General features: G+C 38.5%; 1 protein-coding gene and 1 non-coding gene across 6 annotated transcripts; one reads left to right on the top strand and one right to left on the bottom strand.

The window, feature by feature from the left end:
- Positions 1–574: 574 nt before the first annotated feature.
- RNF14 (ring finger protein 14) lies at positions 575–17,875 on the bottom strand. 5 transcript variants are annotated; one of them, XM_033096546.1, is made up of 9 exons: positions 17,754–17,875; positions 15,245–15,415; positions 13,921–14,090; positions 12,697–12,848; positions 9,374–9,901; positions 8,452–8,680; positions 5,528–5,700; positions 3,688–3,818; positions 575–1,963 (listed from the first exon to the last, which is right to left on the bottom strand). In XM_033096546.1, exons 3-9 carry the CDS (start codon positions 14,072–14,074, stop codon positions 1,906–1,908), a joined length of 1,425 nt encoding a protein of 474 aa, XP_032952437.1. In that variant the 5' UTR covers positions 14,075–14,090; positions 15,245–15,415; positions 17,754–17,875; the 3' UTR covers positions 575–1,905. The 5 variants fall into 5 exon arrangements, with proteins under 5 accessions (XP_032952437.1, XP_032952436.1, XP_032952440.1 ...); XM_033096545.1 differs by lacking the exon at positions 17,754–17,875 and adding an exon at positions 17,494–17,745; XM_033096549.1 differs by lacking the exon at positions 17,754–17,875 and adding an exon at positions 17,494–17,745 and having other exon boundaries at positions 13,921–14,082.
- On the top strand, positions 3,106–3,179 carry TRNAI-AAU (transfer RNA isoleucine (anticodon AAU)). The gene has a single exon. It is a non-coding gene; the product is annotated as a tRNA-Ile (tRNA).
- Positions 17,876–20,818: the final 2,943 nt, after the last annotated feature.

Raw genomic sequence — 20,818 nt, 5'->3', positions numbered from 1 at the left:
ACAAGGTTGCCGGTTCGAGTCCCACATGGGCCAGTGAGCTGCGCCCTCCACAACTAGATTGAAACAACAATTTGACTTGGAGCTGAGCTGCGCCCCCCACAACTAGATTCAAAAACAATGACCTGACATCCTGCAAAAATACACTGTTCCCCAATATTCCCCAATAAAAATATTATCAGTTCTAGACTCAAACCTTCTATATAAAATCAAGAGACACGGCCTCTTCAAACTAGTTTTGGGTGGGATGAATTGGCAGTCTGCCAAAGGACCCTCTGCTTTCTCATTCCCACCAAAAGGACCCATGAGGTTCATGTCAATTTATGGTACATCTCAGACCACTTGTAAAAAAGGCCTTCATGAAATTAAGCTAGGTACAAAACTCTGATATACCAACCTTCAGTAAACTCATTTATTTTTAGGGCATTTGAGGGTTACCCTAATCTTTCATTTTACCCAAAGACAAAAGTACTCTACCCAAAACTTCACCATCTTAAAATTAGCTCATAACTCATGCCTCCAAAATAAGACTTTACAAGCTATTGGTGAACAAATAGCAGCAACTCTGCTCTAATGATAATTTTTAAATTATTTTTATTTTTAAGATTAAGCATCCTCATTGACAATTCAGAAACAGTCCTTGCTGACTCTTTGGATACACACACATAAAATAGTTAAAAATGATTCCCCAATTTTCAAGGACACAGTAGGAAAAAAAACATGTTCACAACTGCAGCTGAATTCTTCTGTTCTTTTCTTCAGAAAAAAATCTTCTTTTGCTACCAAGCCACTCACCAAACCAAAAGGAAAGACAATTTTTCAAAAAGCCAATAAAACCCAGAAAGAGGGATCTAGGCAAGTCAAAATTATCCCCCAAAACAATGCTGTTGCAAAACAGGATGGGAAATCAAATTCTCAGAGATCATTAGAGAAGACCTTTAAAAAGAGTTCAGAAAGTTAGGACTAAACTACAGTGGTGTGGAGTTCAAAAAGCAGATAATTAAAGAAAGTTCAGCTTGGGAATATATCAAGCTTTCTCCTATTCCAGCAGAAGAAGTAAAAATGTGAGCTGCTGGAGTTAATATTAAAATTGTCCTTACCAATGGAAGGTTGGGTGAGGGTAAAAGGAGAAAGGCAGCAAAAGACAAATTGTTTTGAATCTACGCTCTACTGCCCAGGAAAGCCGAACAGGGCTGAAATTCTTCTGAGCCAGTATCATTAAATAATAGACCTGGCTCAAAACCAGTAGACTATACGCCACTAACAAATATCAGGTGACCCACAGTGTTTGTGGTATTAAAAAATATTTCTAAAACTAGCTATAACTTTCCATTCTGAAAGCAGTAGACCAAAATGACACTGGGCCTTCCAATCCCTTCTAAAGGGCTCCCTCCAAAGGGAACTAACTTAGCAGAAATTCAGGTTGGAAGGAATGTAACATGGAGTAAATGAGACAGACTCTCAGTACAATTTTAATAAGGCTTCTACCCATCCCAGTTGTAAAGAATAGTAGTACTGAGGGGACTCCCACAGAATGTCTTAGAGGGATGCTTCTCAGAGATAAAAAGGGTCTGTAAGTTGAACTCTTGACCCCTCCTCTTACCTAAAGCTTGGGGAAAATAAATAATTTTTAACTATTCAGAGCTTTGGGTACATAGTAATAGTTAATATTCTCTAGTTTTCATTTCCTGAACCTTTGGCTTATAATTTTTTCTCAATTATGTTACATTGAAAAATGTATGAGTGTGCCTTAATCAGTAGTACCACATGAAAATAAAAACCTTCTTTCGTATCTTCTACATTATAAGAATGAATGAATGGTACCCTAAATATCCTGCAGTTACTTTGTATACTCAACAAAAGATTAGGGCAAACCATTTCACTTCCACATCTTCAGCAGGAGTTAACTTAGTCTTCAACCTCATCTTCCCAAATATCTCCATTAACATCCACAGCATGGAACAACCTGGAAACATATAAGGTACAATTTTATACAGTTGGAAGAAACCGAATATAATTTCTTTCTCTCAAAAATACTTTCTGCTCTCTTCTGATAACATCTTTATCTTTTCCTCTCCTTTAATATTCCACTGAGGAGAACTGAAATACAGATCCTTTGAACAAGTTGCCTTAAAGTTTATAGCCCTTTTAGGATCCAGACAAACACTGTAGGGCCCAGGATAAATAATAATGGAACATGGATATCACAAAATGGATACTCAACATATACAATATATGGAATAAGCCAAGATTGGGCAAGTCAGGCCATCTAGAAGTTGAATTCTTTCAAGACACTAGAACTCTACTACCTGCCATTCGTTCCATCTGTATTCCCAGTCCTTGTATTCTCCATTCATAAAATGTTTTATAGTTGCCAACTTGTCTTTCTTCCCTCGTGTTACCTAAAATGTACACAATTTTCGAACTAGATTTCCAGTGGTTTGTGGGCAGAGCTTGTTTCTTCAAATTCCCTTACAGTTTGATAACACCAATGATAGCAGGTACTACAGAGATGCCTGTTAACAAAGATCATCACCTGATGCTGAAATTGGAGCTGGTGGAGAACAGGATATTTACATTGTGCCAAGAAATTACCCCACAGATCACTTACTGATAGCAAAAAAGAAAAAGTCCCTTTACACTGCAGCAGATGATAAAACTGAGCATCGTACTACATAGTGGGACAGCCTGACATCATGGGACACATCATGGACAAGATGTGCTACAATATGAAGCACACATCCCCTCTCAGGAAGTATTCTTGTCAAAATGTTACTCTACATCTAGTCAGACTTCAGTCTAGACCTAACTTTCAGTTTACAGGAAATAAAGAGGATAGAGAAACAAGCTAAAAGGCACCATGAAGAAATAAAACTCTAGAAGGTAAGATGTTCTCGCACAGGACAACTGGCCTGGACTCTTCAAAAAGTCAATGCTCCCCTCAATACATACTAAAAAAAAGGTGGGCAAAACTTTTTATATTAAGAGACAAAAAAGACAAAACCAAATAAAATGACTGAACTCAATTAGATCCCGGTTTAATAAAACAGCTTTAGAAGATATTTTTAGGGATAATTGGGATGTTTTAAATATGTTTATTAGAGGGGTGGCTGGTTAGCTCAGTTGGTTAGAGCGTGGTGCTAATAACACCAAGGTTGCTGGTTCGATCCCTGCATGGGCCACGGTGAGCTGGGCCCTCCTTAATAAATAAATAAATAAATGTTTGTTAGATGACAATATACCATTATCACTAAATTTTTTAAAGTATTGTATGTAGAAGAATTTTCTTATTTTAGGAGATACATGTGGAAGCATTTAGAAATGAAGTATCATATCTTCAACTCAAGGTCAAGTAGCTCAGCAAAACAGAGAACAAATATGGCAAAATATCAAATGTTAATTTTGGTGGAAGGTATTTTACTATTCATATTCATATCCTTTCAACTTTTCTATCTGTTTGAAAATTTTCATTATAAAAAGTTGAAGAGGATAAAAAAATAAAATTTCCAAATAGTGTATTTTCCTCATAAAACTAATTTTCAAGACAATAATATAAAAATTCATATATATAGGAAAATACGAAAGAGAATTCTCTAATACACGAAGCACTTAAGTCAAAAACACTGGATCTATGGTCTGCAAATCAAGTGCCAAAAAGTGCTTAGCCTAGGGAATTCTGTGTCTACGTACCGGTTAAAACATGGGGAAGCAGGATCAGTGAAATGTCTATAAGGGTTTGCTCTCGACAGAGAACCCATGCAAATCCAGCAGAAATACTGCATACAGCCAGTACATGTCATCTTGTTACATCCATCTAATTTCTAGTGGGAAGGATAAAAATGGAAAAATATCAGGGCTGTAAAAGCAAAAGAGAAATGCATATGCCAAAAAGATTCAATACAACATTCTCGTAGTCTCCCTTTTCTCATACAGGGCTGATATATATAGGTAACACATTGATAACTATTTAATGCTTACCCTTTTGTATTACAGATAAAACACCGAAAATACTTAGCAGGTGTTCCTACAACTACTTAACAAGTTCTCTTCTGATAACTGTAGATGCAAACCAAACATATAAGTGGAACACGTTGTTAGATTAATATTCCAATGTCTGGACTTAATGTGTGTGATTATAAACTTTTTACATAAATCTAATTAAACATTTGGTATCAAGTTCTCCACTCTGTCACAGCGTGGACACATATAAGAAGTGCCTAAATAGAATGCTAATTTACTTTGGAGTAACTGGGGAATGACCACCACGTTCAGTTCAGATATACAGTAGAGTAGTTCCCCCTTATCTGCAGTTTTGCTACCTGTAGTCAACCGTGGTCCAAAAATATTAAATGGAAAATTCTAGAAATAAACAATTCATGAGTTTTAAATTGCACACGGTTCTGAGTAGAGGGATGAAATCTCGTGCGGTCCTGCCCAGGATGTGGCATCCCTTCCTGTTACTTAGTAGCTTTCTCAGTTATCAGATCGACTGTCACAGTACTGCAGTGCTTGTGTTCAAGTCACCCTTGTAATTGCCTAATGCTACCTCACAATGCCTACATTATTCACCTCATTTTGTATCATCTCACATCATCTCCAGAAGGGTGAGTACAATACAATAATCTATTTCAATGGATAGAGACCACACATAACTTTTAATACAGTATATTGTTCTATTTAATTAGTTCTTGTTAATCTCTGACTGTGCCTAATTTATAAATTAAACTTTATCATACCGTGTTTCCCCGAAAATAAGACCTAGCTGGACAATCAGCTCTAAGGCATCTTTTGGAGCAAACATTAATATATGACCCAGTTTTATTTTACTATAATATAAAACCAAGTCTTATCTAAAATAACATAAGATTTGGTCTTATATTAATTTTTGCTCCAAAAGACGCATTAGAGCTGATTGTCTAGCTAGGTCTTATTTTTGGGGAAACACAGTAGGTACACACGTATAGGGAAAAACATAGTACTTATAGGGTTTAGTATTATCTGCAGTTTCAGGCATTCACTAGGTGTCTTGGAACATATTTCCCACAGATAATGGGGCGAGGCTACTGTAATGGATTAGAACAGTAGGATCAAATACAAAGATATATTTTGATTTTAACACACACTAAGTTTTTGTCAAGAAGCAATAGCTTTATCTGTCTATTTTGGCTCAGATTAGTAGGAAAATGTCTCTATTGCCTAAGAATATAGTTGTTAAGCAGGTATATTAAATTCCAGGATAAATAGTGTAAGGCTTAATTTTTAAAAATTTTTTAATTACATCAATGAGTTAAGAGTTGATTGTAGCTCTAGTATGGCCTCTCCTAATCCATTCAATTTTGAGGTAGATATAACGTGAAGACAATTGTCACAGTATGAAAACACTTTGAAAAAGGAAGTCTACATACATTTAAGGTCGATAACAATATCAAGTAGTGAATTTGCACCTTCCAAGTAAGAAAGTTTAAGAAATACCAAAATGTGGTTTCTTAATTAGTCATGAAATTAATAGGGTTCTTGCAAATCTGTTTACCTCTATGGGAGTCCCACAACACGGGCAGCTCTTTGAATTCTTTTCTAGCCACTCCTTACTTTCCATCTCTTCCAGTGCCTTCTGAATCACCCTCTTACCATACCTCTGTTCCAAAAATCTTTTATTGGCCTCATCTGCTTGCAGGTACTCGTTTCGTAAGTCTATTAATTTCTCTAGAAAGTGAAATGGAAAATTAACTTGTATACAATTTTGCAATAGTAATTAAAAACCATTAAAAATGGCCATAACATTTGACTACTTGATAATGCTACCCCTGGGACTTTATCATAAGGAACTAATCCAAAGTAAATTATATGCATGGAAATGCCTATAACAATGGCAAACAAATTAAATGTCCAAGGGAATAACTATGTGTGAAAGAGCCATTTAATGACATAATAGTTATTAAAAACTTATAATTAGGATGGCTACAACTCAATTAAAATATTCATTATAGACTCCAGAAAAAAACATATTTAGGTTATAACTAGGTAAAAGTTAGACATGCACAAGTGACTAGAACAAAAAGGAATCTTCCAACTAGAAAAATTGGACCAGCTAACAGTGGTAGAATAATAAACAGGTTATCTTTTATCTTTGATTTTGACTTAATGTTGATATGTTTGTGTGACTAGTAGTATAGAGTTAAAGACTGACTTATCTAAGAAACGCAAAGGTTGAAGCAGACACTGATTTTCCACTAAGTCAGCATCATTCACCATTTGAAAATAACAAGGCCTACCAAGTAAACGAAAAGTACCTTTGGCTAAAGGGCAAAGACTAACTGTTTAATTTGATATATCCAAAAAAAAAGTCAGTGTATAAAATTTACCACCCAGAGGTACTGAAAAGTTCCTCCTGCCAACTTTTCCCCTTGATACTCTATCTGGTTTCTATTACTTTATCACCTAAATGGAATAGGCAGCCATTCCCAAAGGCTTTGCTTATAGACAAATATTAAGTAGCTTTTGTTCATAAAGCTATAAGCTTTACTTACAGCTTTTGTTCACCATCCTATTACCTTAATTTTTCAACATGACTAATTAAAGGCCTCTCTCAATAATGCTCTGGTTATTTTATTAGTTTACTTTCCTCATATTTAGAACTCTGTCTACTTTTTAATGCAGTGAACATCTTCTGGCACAGAATCCTATCTGAACTCTTTTCTTTCACCTGAATCCTTTCTTTCACCTGAATCCTTTCATTACCTCTGCTTAGATGTAGCAGACATGTGTCTTTTTATCTTGTCATTTTTATCCCTTTAATAATCGAAAACACTTTTGTGTTCCTAGATATCTTAAGGACAAAGATTATTTCTCTAATGGTCTGAAAATAATAAAATTCCAAGTACTTCATATATTTTACATGGTAATATCTAATATACCTAAAAATATAAAGAAAAAGATGCCAAATTTTGCTGAAGCCCCCAAGCCTACCTCAATTTTTCTTCCTCAAATGATGCGAAACACCTGAAATGTACATTAGCTTCTCAATACTAAGGCTACAGAAATCTAAAAAATGGCCTATAACCATGCTGTAGTGAGTTCTCCATCGCACCTGCGTGGACCCCTACAAGCCTCTGCTCTAGGCAAGTGGAAGTATCACTCATTCTCCTCTCAGGGTACTTCCTTGGAGATAAGGATACTCTGTTAACTGTAGCAATCAGTAACCATAATACTAATGGCATTAACACCATTAATGGCATTAATTATTTTAATACCATTAATTAATTATGGTATTATGTTAATAATAATTATTAGTGGCATTAATAACTACCATTTTACATGTATTAGCCCATTGTTCTCAAACTACCTGTGGTGAAGGACTAGTTTTTCTTCCCCACTCTGTCAAAGACAATCAAATGAATTTAGGGGGGTAGCCGGTTAGCTCAGTTGGTTAGAGCCTGGTGCTAATAACACCAAGATAGCCGGTTCAATTCCCACAGGGGCCACTGTGAGCTGTGCCCTCCTTAAAAAATAAATAAAAACTCAAATGAATTATTAGAAAAATGAAAGTAAAAAGACAAAAAATAAGCCTAAATTTTTATTAGATCTGAGTGACATAAAATTACTCCATGATATCACTATAAAAGTTTCTAACGTTGACTCTCATTTTCTGTATTTATCGTGTCACAGACCAGTGGAACAACTATAAACTCCAGGAAGCACTACAATAGTTCATTTCATCTTTACAGTAACCCCAGGAAGTAGATAATATCGTCATCCCTGTTAATTTGAGAAAGTCACCAAGGTCCAGTTAAATTGATGTCAAGGGCCTGATTTCTCAATCCTTATCTAGATCAAAAACGGCAAACAGGTTTCAATTCTTGTGCCTCCTTCAATAGAGGGTGGCTTTTTGAAGTGCTGTGTGCTGCAAGATTCTGAGGGCTCCCTGGGCTCAATGAGAAAGCACTTGATGACTGATCAGACATGTGCCATGGAAACAAAAGTGACAGCCATGCATTTACCAACCAGGATCTACATGATTTCATGTTCAAAGATAAAAATTACCTTGCCATTTCTTCCCTGGAACATTCTCCCCTGATATCTGCATGGCTTGGGTCTTTACCTCCTTCAAGTCTTTACTCAAACCACTTTGCCAGTGAGGCCTCCCCCACCTTCCCAAAGTAAAATCCTAGCCCCCTTCCCCTTCGAAATATTTCATATCCTGTCCCTGCTTTATTTTATTTTCTCCTCAGCACTTACCACCATGCAATATTCTTATTTATTTTGTTGGCCTGTCTCCTCCATTAGAATGTAAGTTTCATGAGGGCATTTGGTCCCTACTATATCCACAGAAGCTAGGACAGTAATTGACACAAAAATCTGTTGAACTTCCAAATTTGAAAACTGAAGTGATAAATTGGGTTTTTTGTTTTGTTTTTGGTAGGGAGATGGGGAACTGAGTTCACAGTTACAACTTACCTGCCGTCACCTTACATGGAGACACGCCGTGGTAAGTCAGTCTGCACAAGGTACAGAAGGCAAAATTGCAGCTAGAACAAATGCCCATGGTGCAGCCAGGTTCCTGCATCACAGGCAACTGGCAGCACGGACGGGGACAGTACACCACATCTGCCATCAAGTCCAAGGTGGACTGGAGAAGTAGCCGGTCATAGCGAGCAAATAACTCGGCTTCCACTAACTCTTTGACCTGGAGGAAAGTATTTTAAAACACAGAGGTTTGATGATTTCCCAACCAGTTCTGATCCCAAGCAGATCCTTAGAACGCTGATACAAACCAGACACGCATAAATTAAACCCCTCTATCTCACTTCAAAATCAAACCAACTATGGCAAGTCTGTATCTTGACTGAGATGGTGGTTACATGGGTCTACACATTTGTCAAAACTTAGCCAACTGTACCCTTTAAATATGTACATTTATGCCTTAATAAAGTTGATTTTTTTTTTTTAAATCACACTAAGTAGGCTGTCCTTAAAATCACACTAAGTAGGCTGTCCTTATGTTAAAATCTGTAAATGATTCAGTTAACCATTCCAAGGGCAATCCCTTTCAGATCCCAACCTCATACAAAGACAGACTAGTGATTCTCCAAGGCTGATGGCATCCTAGTAAATATACAAAGCAAATCACCGGAATTATTTTATACTTTTTCAACATTCATCCCTGCTGAGGACTGCCCATTCCGAGGCCAGCAAAAGAAGCATTTACATTTCCTTAAACAGTAAAGACCACAGTATTCTTGATGGACACAGGGAAACAACTTGTGGGCTTGCTCCAGGGCCTCAGACTGCCCTAAGGAGCCCCATCAAGGAAGTTCCTGAGATGTCTCCCTCTGTGAAAGACAATTAGGACACAGCTGTCAGCAGAGTAAAGAGTTACCTGACCAGGAGTGGCCACCGAAGGGCACTTGGGTTCTGGGCAGTTGAGGCATTGAACTTGGCCATCTCTGATCTGGATTTCAAAGTAGTCCTTCAGACAGGCTTTGCAGTACACATGCCTGCACTCCAAAAAGTACATGCATTCACTACCCAGCTTCTCACAGAAACAAATATTGCACAGGAACAATTTACTATTAAAACATTTTATCTGCTGAGCTTGATCAAAGTCCAAGATTTCCTGGATCAGACTTGACAATGATTCTACATCCTGCACAGCTCTCTCATCCACAACGTCTTCTTGGTCTACATCAGGTCCAGCAGCTCCTCCAAAATCTAGCTCTGTGTTGGCAGAGGCTTGTGCCGTCCTTCTCTGCACTTTTTTCTGAGAACCCATCTTGAGCTCAAAAGGAGAGACAATATTCAGGTACCCTAGGGTCTCTTCCTTAAGAAACTGCATCCAGGCAAAGAGGACCACACTGCCACGGTGTTCTTCCCACAGGTTGTCTAAGTGCTTGCAGAGAGCAGACAGCTAGGAGAAAACACATGAGGATACCCATGAGTTTGGGAAGATCACGATGCTGTCAACTCCTGATTTCCCTTGAAATCTTTTTAACTTGTAAGTTAGGCTCTCAGAGTTCCTAACATGATTTTTTTTACAGCTGTGATAAATTGTGCTGCAAAACAGCACCAATACTCTTATCAGAGCACTTCTTAAACGATTCAGCCACATGAGCCGCAATAGAACACAAAGTCAGAAGTTAAAAGAAATCCCATGAAAACAAGAGAAATGGGGTGACTTCACAAAATGTAGAATTAGGTTTACCACATGCTGCTGAACGGATGAGTTCTCGTTCATTAATTGTTCTTTGTGTTAGTATTGCTATATACCTCATTTAGGAGAAAGATCTGGTTCTAAAATTAACTATTTCTATTCCTTTGGGGTCCTAGCCCTGTAGGTACCCTGAAATAATGGTTAGAAAGACGACAGTTTAAAATACCATCCAAGTTTTAAAATTAATTCTAACTTTCAGTCCTATCAAAAAGCCAACTCATGTGACAAGAATCTGATCTGATCTCAGAGTCCTTGTTATTCAGATTTACAAACTGGTTTTAACTGAGCAATCTGGGCTTACACCAGATCCTGGTTAATGGAGGCAGACAAACTGATATTGAACCTGGACATGATAAGCCCTCAACATGGTTTGGCTGCCTGCCATAGGGAAAGTTCACTCTTTTGAAGCTAAACAACCAAAGTTTAAACTATTTCAACTTTTCCTCCTTAAAAGTAGTCTATTCAATTTGAATGACAAATATAAGAGGATTTTCCATTAGAAATGTGAGATATTTGTAAGTAGAGCTCAGGAGTTATAATCAGCTTTTCTTTTTAGGTAAACATTAAAAAGTCAGTCTTCCAGATGCAAACCAATTTTGCAAATTTACACAATAAGTGAATAAGAACCACATTTTCTGTTCCTTACTACTCACTCAGCCCTATACAGGCATGAACTTAAACACTTATTGACCAGTTCAAGATTGCACAACTAATGCTTTTCCACATTTGCATGAATATGCTTACAAGATCAACCACGCTTTTGAGAAACCTGCTGAAAATGGAATAAACATTAAAGGGAAGCTCTGAGTCCTGTTAGAGCCACCAAGTCCAAATGAAGAAGCCATTCTCTTCCATCCTCCTTTCTTCTCCAGCCCCTTCTCAAAAGAGGCATCTGGGATGCACACAAATGTAAGGGAAGGGGAGACAGAAAGAGGAAAAGAGCAAGAGAGAGACTGGGTATGTATATATATTAGAGGAGGAATAATGGAAAATACAAGAAAACTAATAGTTCCCTTCTATTTACCAAGCCTAATTCCGTGAAAGACAGGTCCATGTGTCAACTTCACGATCAACAGGTAAAATTCTTAATGCCAAGGAATCAGGGCCCAGCAACAAACAAGAATTGAACCAAGAAGGAGCATAAGAGACCAGTTAAAATGTCCGATATGCACAAAAATTTATTTGATAGAGGATCCCACTGTAGTTTTAGCTGCATAACCTAAAATAAAGAACAACTCTTCCCCACACTCCCAAAAGCCAGCATTAAGAACATGCTATTTGGCTGGAATCGGAAACCACAACCGCACACCCAATTAATCTGTCCTTGTGTTGTACGTGTGTGTGTATGCACACATGTATGGATGTAAAGTATCAAGAGCTCTCTTGAGAAACGGGGCTATAAATATCTAAATAATTCAGTCAACTATCAGTGATCTAAATGTCAAATAGCCTTGATATTCCTGAGCAAATAATCCACTATCTTGAATGTACTGCCTCTGGCAGAGCTATTAGAATGTAACGTAATAATCCTTTTTATTCTACATGTATTATCTTTTTAAGTTTCATTTTGTTTTTAAACCTCAATTTTAAACTCATTTTATAAAAGCACTCTCATCTAAAAGATAAGACTGTTGGGGCAGCAGGGGGAGGAAGGGGATTGAAAATTACACGATCAAAAAGAAAAAACTGACAAGCTGTTCTTTAGTCAATAACTCTGACAGCTTTTGTCTTAATAAACATCAGCCTATCAATCTTCATCATGACTTCTAGAAAAGTAGCTACTATTGATCCGTTATCTAACCCAGAACACTTTATATTAGCTTCAAGTCATATTTATGTCTCAATCAAGAGTTGAGGTTGTTACTAGAAAAGGATATATAACCCATAGGAAATAACGGTTCATAATATAAGGTCTCAAGCCTTCATGAGATTTCTACAGGAATCATACACGTTTCTATTTGTGTGTAATTACATCTATGTGTGACCAGTCAGCAGTTATATGTTATTAATATACAGATCTTTAAGAATAAAAGCACTTATTTTTACTTAGGACATTTGTTTATTCTAACTACCTTACTTCTATTTTAGTCCTCCAATTAGAATTAAATCTTTCATTTAAGGACTGGATAAGAAACTAAGGAAAAAAAAGAGTAATACCAACATCTAAGGAAAATGAGGAGGACCTTCCAGTCTCCATCACAACACAGATTAAATGGGAAAATATCAAGATAAGAAACAATATACTTGATTAAAAATTATTCCCACTGCAATTCATTATGATTCATCATTTTCATTACTGCTATTCCTTTCTCAAACACCAAACATTTTCAATTCATTAACATTAGGATTCATGAAGGCAAGGGAAAAAAATTTACAAAATCAAAGCCATTTGTTCTTCATGCACTGAATTCAAGATCAAGGTAGTCTTCCATTAAAGATGATTTTTTTAAGTTTCTAAAAATGGATAGGAGAAATTAAGTTTCGGGTCTAACCTGAGTTGGTGACAGCCATTTGCCACTAAGTGTGAATGAAGGTGGGGAGGAGGATGGATAATCTGGTGGCAGTTCAAAGTTCAGCACAAGTGGAGGCAGAAAGCAAATGGTGTATTCAAAGCCACTATTCTGGAGACACTCATTTGAATTGCCTGAACCAAAAACAAAGATTAGAAAGGATCAGTTGGTCAACACTTGAGTGAGTGTCCATTACTGTTGAGCAGTGCTCAAGCAAGACTTAATGCTTTAGCTGAGGGGATAAAAACCCTCCCCCAAAGCACTTCCTATTCCCTAATTTTAACTTCATAACCGCCACCTTAAAAAAAAAATCTTGTAAGCCCTTGAAAAAAATCTAAGCACCATGAAATTTATAATGAAGATACACAACTTATTCTTGTATACACTTTTGAGTACAATTCCTAACACGAATGAGCAAGTAATACACAATGTTTGGTTGTTGTTTTACAGTAGATGATTAAAGACACAATCTAGAGAAAAGGACATTTATTTCTATCAAAGACCTACTTAGACCAGCATGTACCAACTACCCATGCATCATAGTTGGGAGCATTTGTGCCAACACAATGATTTCAGGCTTCAGGGGCAAGATATAGCACACAACACTCTCACAATCAAAGTTTCATTTTAAATGATCACACTTAACTTTCTTTTCTCAGTGCCTTTATAGTAGAAACATTCAAGAAAGTGTGCATCAGAGTCTTCTGCAAATGTCTGTATCAAAAGCAGCATTTTTGGTTTTTTTTCTGAAGCAAAGGGTAACTAACAACAGAGTAACAACACATACCACTTGTTTATGGTAGCTTAAAAGATTCTGGAAATCAAACAGTATTAACAAACACCATGATACTTTAAAGGTTCCTAAGAGTTCTCACATACATGATTTCATTTTCTCTTTTATTATCCCTATTTAACAGTCAATGACTCACAGCTGATAAACTGCTAGTTAGAATATTAGGATACATGGAATATGCAGGACAATATCCCAATTCAGTGGTCAAAAGGTGAAATCAACCTGAAAAACCTGAAAACTGTTTACCTCCCAGTCCAATTTTCATTTAAAACAGAAACATGTATTAAATCTGTAATAATACCATCTATCATTAATGCCTAGAAACATAAGGTGATAATTTAGGTTTCACTAAGAAATTGAGAATTATCATTATTTAGGAAAAAAATCTGTTTAAGAGAATATTATTAACTAACCGCTCACAAATATCTTGAAATTTTGTGGCAAGTCCAGATAGATCCTGGTTTCTCCACCTTGGACAGACTCTGCTTTTCTAAATTCATCTCCATCATAAATACTCGCCAGGGCCAGCAATTCATCTTCCTGAGCTTCTCGGTCTTCTGACGACATTTAATTTTCTGAGGATCTGAAGACAATCATTCAAATCAGTTAAGAATAGAAAAAAGGCACAGAGTTTGGAAAAGTTGAGCGGCACCAAGAAAAACAAAGTTCCTCACAAACAAGTACAAAGGATTAATCAATACTCTCACTTTACCGTTAAACTAAAAAAGTGACAGGCATGTCTAATATTCTAGTACCTTTGCAATAGTAACAGCCTTTTCTTCAAAAAAAATGGTTATGGTGCTTCTAATTGTTGTAGGTATGACTGATTTAGGGGAAAAAGCATAATTAAAAAAATTTGTTTTGACAGGACAAATTACAAATTACTTGACTTGTCCACTAAATCTAGTAGTGCCCACAAAAGGAGTCAAAGTATATTTAATACACTTTTCAAAAATAAATGAATTTTTTAAATCCACAGGAATCTCTAGAGCAGGTTTTCTTAACCTCAGCATTACTGACATTTTTGAACAAATAATTCTTTGTTGTGGGAGGCTGTCCTGTGCATTATAGGATGTGTAACGTCATCCCTGGCTTCAACTCATTAGATGCCAATAGTATCCCTTTCCCTCAAGAGTTGCAACAATCAAAAATATCCCCAGACATGGCCAAATGTCCCTGGGGGGAGGCAAGGCCAAAAATGCTCCCAATTGAGAACACCCTGTTCTAGAGAATGTTACAGGAACAGATACTATATAAGAGAATTAGATAACTGAGGAAGCAGCAAAATAACATTAACATTTTGAAATGATACCAGATTTTGTCAAATCAATTTTAAGATTTATCATTATTTTAGGTAATACAAATATGCTACAATTAAAGTGTGAATCAATGCTTTTTAATCACAGCAAGTGAAAGTTGCATCACAATTTCAGATAATTTTAATGTGGAAAAAATACATAATGAGAATCTATGAAAATTATTCATTGGACAGTATTTACAATTGCAAATATGCTCCCTCTCGACTGGAATATTTTTTTAAATTGAAGTGTACAAAAATGAAAAGTTAGGACACGGTTTTTCATGTTATAAAAGGTGACACTACAAAATTTAGACAAATTCATAAAATTACTCCACTTTCAAAAAAAACTTTTTTTTCCAGGAGATGATAATGGTTCTGCTTAAGCTGCATCCCTATCTAAGATACAGTGACATGTTCTATTTGAGGTCAGTTAGTACCTGTTAATAACCAGAAGAACAGAATATAAACACTGCAGTCTATTTCAGTTCAGAATCTGGAATTCATGCAAATCCCATTTATTCTCCCGACGATGGAGATGAGACTGCTGAAGCTGGATAAGAGGCCAAGATGTGGAATTCATACTAGATATACTATAGAAATCCTGCCATCTGCAGAAAAAAATACAAGATGGTGTTAGGACCCTCTCCAAATTTAAATTCTGAATTTCTATTATCACCTCTTAAGTCAAACACATTCTAACACTCCTACTCTACAGCTGCATACCGTGTTTCCCCGAAAATAAGACCTCACCGGAAAATAAGCCCTCGCATGATTTTTCAGGATGACATCCCTTGAATATAAGCCCTAATGCGTCTTTGGGAGCAAATCTTAATATAAGACCCGGTCTTATTTTCGGAGAAACATGGTATTACTCTCCTAGGACAGCCTAACTGAGCCACGTGATTAAAGGGGTATTTGCAATGAGAGGTCTTCTTATCTGACTGTCTTCAGCCCTGGGAGGAGCTGAGGAGGAACATCAAGGTCATGGGAGGACAGCACACCACACCCCATGACAAACACCTTCCTGAGTTTTTGTTTCTCCTTTCCTCTTCTGTTGCTTCTATTCCTTCATTTCCTATCCCCTTCCAGTTTTTCCTCTCTCCTGCTAATGAATTAATCCTGCCAGGGACACTCCATACTAGGTTAATTTAAGTATGACAGCAGGATATTACAACACAAAATGAAACACCAAAAGCACTCGCATGCATGCACACACGTACAAACTTTTACGTTCTGTTCTACATGCTTTAGAGCCAGGCTTCTGAACTGGGTATGAGGGAGAAGAGGAAGGTGGACCATAGATAGGTTATGGAGAATCCTATGAACACCCTGAAATTATATGCAAAATTATAACACGAAACGATAATTTTAAAACCAGAGTCTCAGATGTGTGACTCCCAAATAAGCTAAACATAAAATTCAGAATCGATTTACATTTACTGAGCACCTACTATGTATTATATTAGTTTCTTTCACATGATCTTATTTAATCTTAAACAATCTTACCAGATGTAGTACCTGGTGATAATTAAGCTTTTTGTTTCTTCCTGTTTAAACACTTATAAATGGCATGAGCAATAAATTTATGGAGTTTCTGGGTTTAGGTTAGTGTTCTCAACCTTGTCCGCACATTAAAATCACCTGAGCAATTAAACCAGGCATCAGTAGCTATCCAAGCTCTCTAGGTGACTCTACTGTGCAGCCAGGATTAAGAAGCTCTACTCCAGTGTTTACCATCAACACTTCCTCATGCCCTACCCACCAGACCCCAGCTTTGGAAGCTGCCATGGAGGTCCCAGTCCCTTAATTCAGGTCGCTGACCTACATTTCCCTCTGATTCTAGTCACTCAGCCTTCAAGACGTATTCCATGTAGAAATTTCCAATTAGAAGTCATGCTTCTCTTTAAAAATCCAGCAAACTTTTTTTATCGTAACTTTCCTATAACACCGTCACATCCCACCTTGTCTTACAGTCGTTTATGAACTGCACTTTCTCTCCTACCAGATTGCATTAGTTCCTTAGGGGCGAGAATCACGTCTTTTGCATTTGTTTATTGTTTTCAGCATCTACAGTGCCTTGCATTAGACATTGGAAAAAAGGAGCAGTGAATTGGGGTGAGATGGAGCGTGCTGAAATGGGGTTCCAGAATCATGAGGTTCAGTAACTGCTCTGCCGCATCCCACTAGAAGCAGAAGGGTGGGTTGGTCGTAATAACAGCAAGAACAGTAGCTCTTACCATGTGTAAACCCTTTAAATGCATTAACTCCTGTTAGGTTCCCACAACCCACGAAGCAAGTCCTATTACTATTTCAATTACACAGATGAGAAAAATGACATTTTAAGCCCCTAAGGCCCAAGGTCACACAGCTAATATATAAATCTGGATTCAAACCACCCTGCTTCTTCACCTGTAACACAGGAACGAGAATAAACTCCGGTGCCATCAGACAAGATATAACTGAAGTTTAATATCAATTTTGGCAAACCGGAAACCGCTACGCTGGTGAGGGAAGCCCCTCCCCCGCCGGGTTTCCCTGAGGCCTGGGAACAGCCTACCCATTTTCCCAGGCCACACCATGCGGACTCCAGCCCTGGGCTCAGCCCTGGCTCCGGGATCAGCACGCCGCCGCCGGTGTCTCCACTGCTCACCACCCGGAGTGTTGAGTCGTAGTTTGTGCGACTCACCTAAAACCGGGGAGGGGCGGGCAGGCCCAAGTCCCGCTACCTGCCCCAGCGCTTGGACACAGAGGGCGCTGTGCCGGCGTGAGAGGTCCCGAAAGAGCACGGCCTGGATCCTACCCTTCCTCCTCTGAGCGCCCCGGGGGTCCTAGCCGGGCCGGGCCGAGGGTGCCCCGTCCTGGTTTGTGGGGCTAAGGCCCACTGAGCAGTCCCGGCCCGGCCGCCCTTCTCTGCCTCCCGCGCCCGGAGCACGGTCACCAGCGTACCTTCCGGCCGCCCCACCGTGCCGGGTCCGAAAGTTCCGCCCTCCGCCTTAGCCCCGAGTCCCCTCACCGCCGCTCGCCCGCCCGGCCTGGAGAAACCTGGCTCAACCTCGCACCGCCTCTTCCGTCTTCGGAGCTGTCAGCTGAGCTAGGCGGATCCGGCTGCAGCGGCCCCGGCGTGAGGAGAGCTCTGCGCAGCCGCGGTGTCCGCCTCGGCCCCTCGGCGGCCCACCGCAGGCCAAAGGCGGCGCTGCAGGCGGGACCACCGTCACCTCCACCAGCGCTCCGTAAACTTAAGTGCTGTGCCTCCGGAGAAGCTGATACAAATGCACATCTGTGCCCAGGGATCTCCTTTCAACAGTTCTGGGATAGGGCCGGGGAATTAGAATTTTTACCAGTCCCTAGAGGTGATCGCGAGGCAATGGTCTACCTGGGGCAGACACTCCCGCAACCATCCCAGCCCTGCTCCCCCAGATAGATTTCAGCCTCCTCTCCCTTCCTCGATCTCAAATACCTTCTCAGAAATGCTGCCCATTTTTCTCCTCCACCATGAAAGCATTCACTCATTGCTCTTACTATTTAACAGTAATAACGACCACAGGTACTGAGCAGTTAAGATACTTCAAGCACTGGTAAGTTCTTTATGTACATTGTCCCTTTATCTTCACTATAACATTATGATTCAGGCACTATTTGTTATTCCCACTTTATAAATGAGGAATTGAAATTTAGATTCAATAACTTACCAAAGGGTGCATGATTATTAAAAGGCTGAGCAGGAAGAAAAATTCCATGTTCCCTACCTCATGCCATATACAAAAATTAACTCAAAGTGGAACAAAGACCTAAATATAAGAGCTAAAACTATAAAACTCTTAGAAGAAAATGTGGGAGTTAATATTTGTGAACTTGGATTAGGCAATAGTTTCTTAGTCCACCAAAAGCACAAGTAACAACAACAAAAAAACCCAGATAAACTAGATTCATCAAAATTAAAAACTTTTATGCTTTCATAAAACATTATCAAGAAAGTGAAAAGTCAACCCATAGAAGAAAATATTTGCAAATCATATATGATAAAGGTCTAATATCCAAATATATATATATATAAATACAACTCAACAATTAAAAGACAAATAACTCAATTTAAAAATGGGCAAAGGATCTGAATAGACATTTCTCCAAATAAGACATACAAGTGGTCAGTAAGCACAATGAAAAGATGCTCCACATCATTAGTCATCAGGGCATGTAAATCAGAAGCACAGTGAGAAAACACGTCATGCTCGCTAGGGTGTCCATAATAGGAAGACAGGTAATAACAAGTGTTGGTGAGGATGTGGAACAATTGGAACCCTCATACACTGCTGGTGGGAATGTGAAAATGGTACAGCTGCTTTGGAAAACAGTCCGACAGTTCCTCAAAAAGTTTTACAATAAGAATTACAATAAGACCCAGCAATTCTACTCCTAGGTACATACCCAAGAGAATTGAAAACATGTTTGCACCAAAACTTGCATACAAATGTCCAGTTGCATTTGTATATATTTATTTGTAATAGTGTACACAGATGTACATCATAGCAGCAGTAGTCACAATAGCAGAAAGGTAGAAACAACTCGAACGTCCATCCATGGATAAATGGATAAATAAAATGTGGTATATCCATACAGTGGAATATTATTCAGCTATAAAAAGGAAAGGAGTACTGATACATGCTACGACATGGATGAACCTTGAAAACATTGTGCTAAGTGAAAGAAATCAGATACAAAAAGCCACATATTGTATGATTCATTTATATAAAAATGTCCACAATAGGCAAATTCATCCGAACAGAAAGTACATTAGTGGTTGCCAGGGCCTGAGGCAGGAGGGCATGGGAAGTGACTGTTAATGGGGTGGGGTTTTTTTGGAGGATGAAATTATTGTGAAATTAGATAGTGATGATAGTTGCACAACTTTGTGAATATACTAGAAACCAGTGGGTTGTACACTCTTAAAGGGTGAATTTTATGTGAATTATATCTCAATCAAAGTGGTACAAAGCACTGTTCTCAGCACTTAAGTGGGATGCTGAAATGTTGGTTTCTGCTCCTGGGAACCATCAAACTAATGTGGCCCTAACGATTTAATAAGCTCCTGTGTCTTCATCATATACTTCTCCTCCCAGAAAATCAGCTTGCAGAGCTAGGCCTCGAACCTAAGCCTGCAGGACTCTAAAGGTCTTAACTACCGCTGCCTTCCCGGCAAGATTTGGCTTTGTGGCCAGCCACCTGTGCAGCCACAACGGATCCTGTGCTCAGAAGGGCCCTCAGTCTTCGAAGGGCCCTGCTCTTGGTCTAATGCTCTGCTATAGCCATCTCGAAATTCTCAATAATTTTCTAATAAGAGGCTCTGAATTTTGATTTTTGCATTGGGCTCCACATATGATGTTGCTGGTCCTGTACTCAGGGGAGGAGAAAAACCAAGTGAGTAAATTGGGGCACTGGAGGGGTTTACCTGGCTGCCACAGAGGGGAAATTTGAAATGCAAATAATCACTCCTAGTTTGCTGTACCGTAAATCTTGACTATCGCAGAATGGAAAACTAACTACCTCTGTAATAAATACCAAAAGCAGAAACGCACTCTTTAAAAATGCAAAGGAAGGAAGGAAGAACTTCTGAAGTCATTCACTAAAGTGATTATTCATGTTTAGCCAAAGGAAATAAAACCAAGAGCAAAACGCATGCAATCCTACCTCAGAATGCTCAGAGGTGAGACCATGAATCCTGCCAGAGACCTCAAGGATGCAAAAAGTGAGGGGGCCCAAGAACCAGCTCGGAAAATTCTCACAAAGTTGGAGCAGGAGGTGAATTGTGACATCATGTTGTGACCTCATGTCAGAGGTCTCAGGATGGAGGGAATAGCAGAGAGCATTTCAAAGCAGTGTTAATAATCTGGATGAATGTTTAAAGCGGACTAAACATTTAGAGTCCAGTTTTGAGATCAGGATTGGATAGAGTTTTCTAATAAATTTTGTTTTTAGACTCCATAAAAATAACAGTTTTATGTTGATGGTTTCAT

The sequence above is a fragment of the Rhinolophus ferrumequinum genome, chromosome 24, assembly GCF_004115265.2.
Source record: "Rhinolophus ferrumequinum isolate MPI-CBG mRhiFer1 chromosome 24, mRhiFer1_v1.p, whole genome shotgun sequence".
Classification (NCBI taxonomy): domain Eukaryota; kingdom Metazoa; phylum Chordata; class Mammalia; order Chiroptera; family Rhinolophidae; genus Rhinolophus; species Rhinolophus ferrumequinum.
Note: the sequence above shows the minus strand (reverse complement) of the source record. Positions and strands in the feature narration are given on the sequence as shown.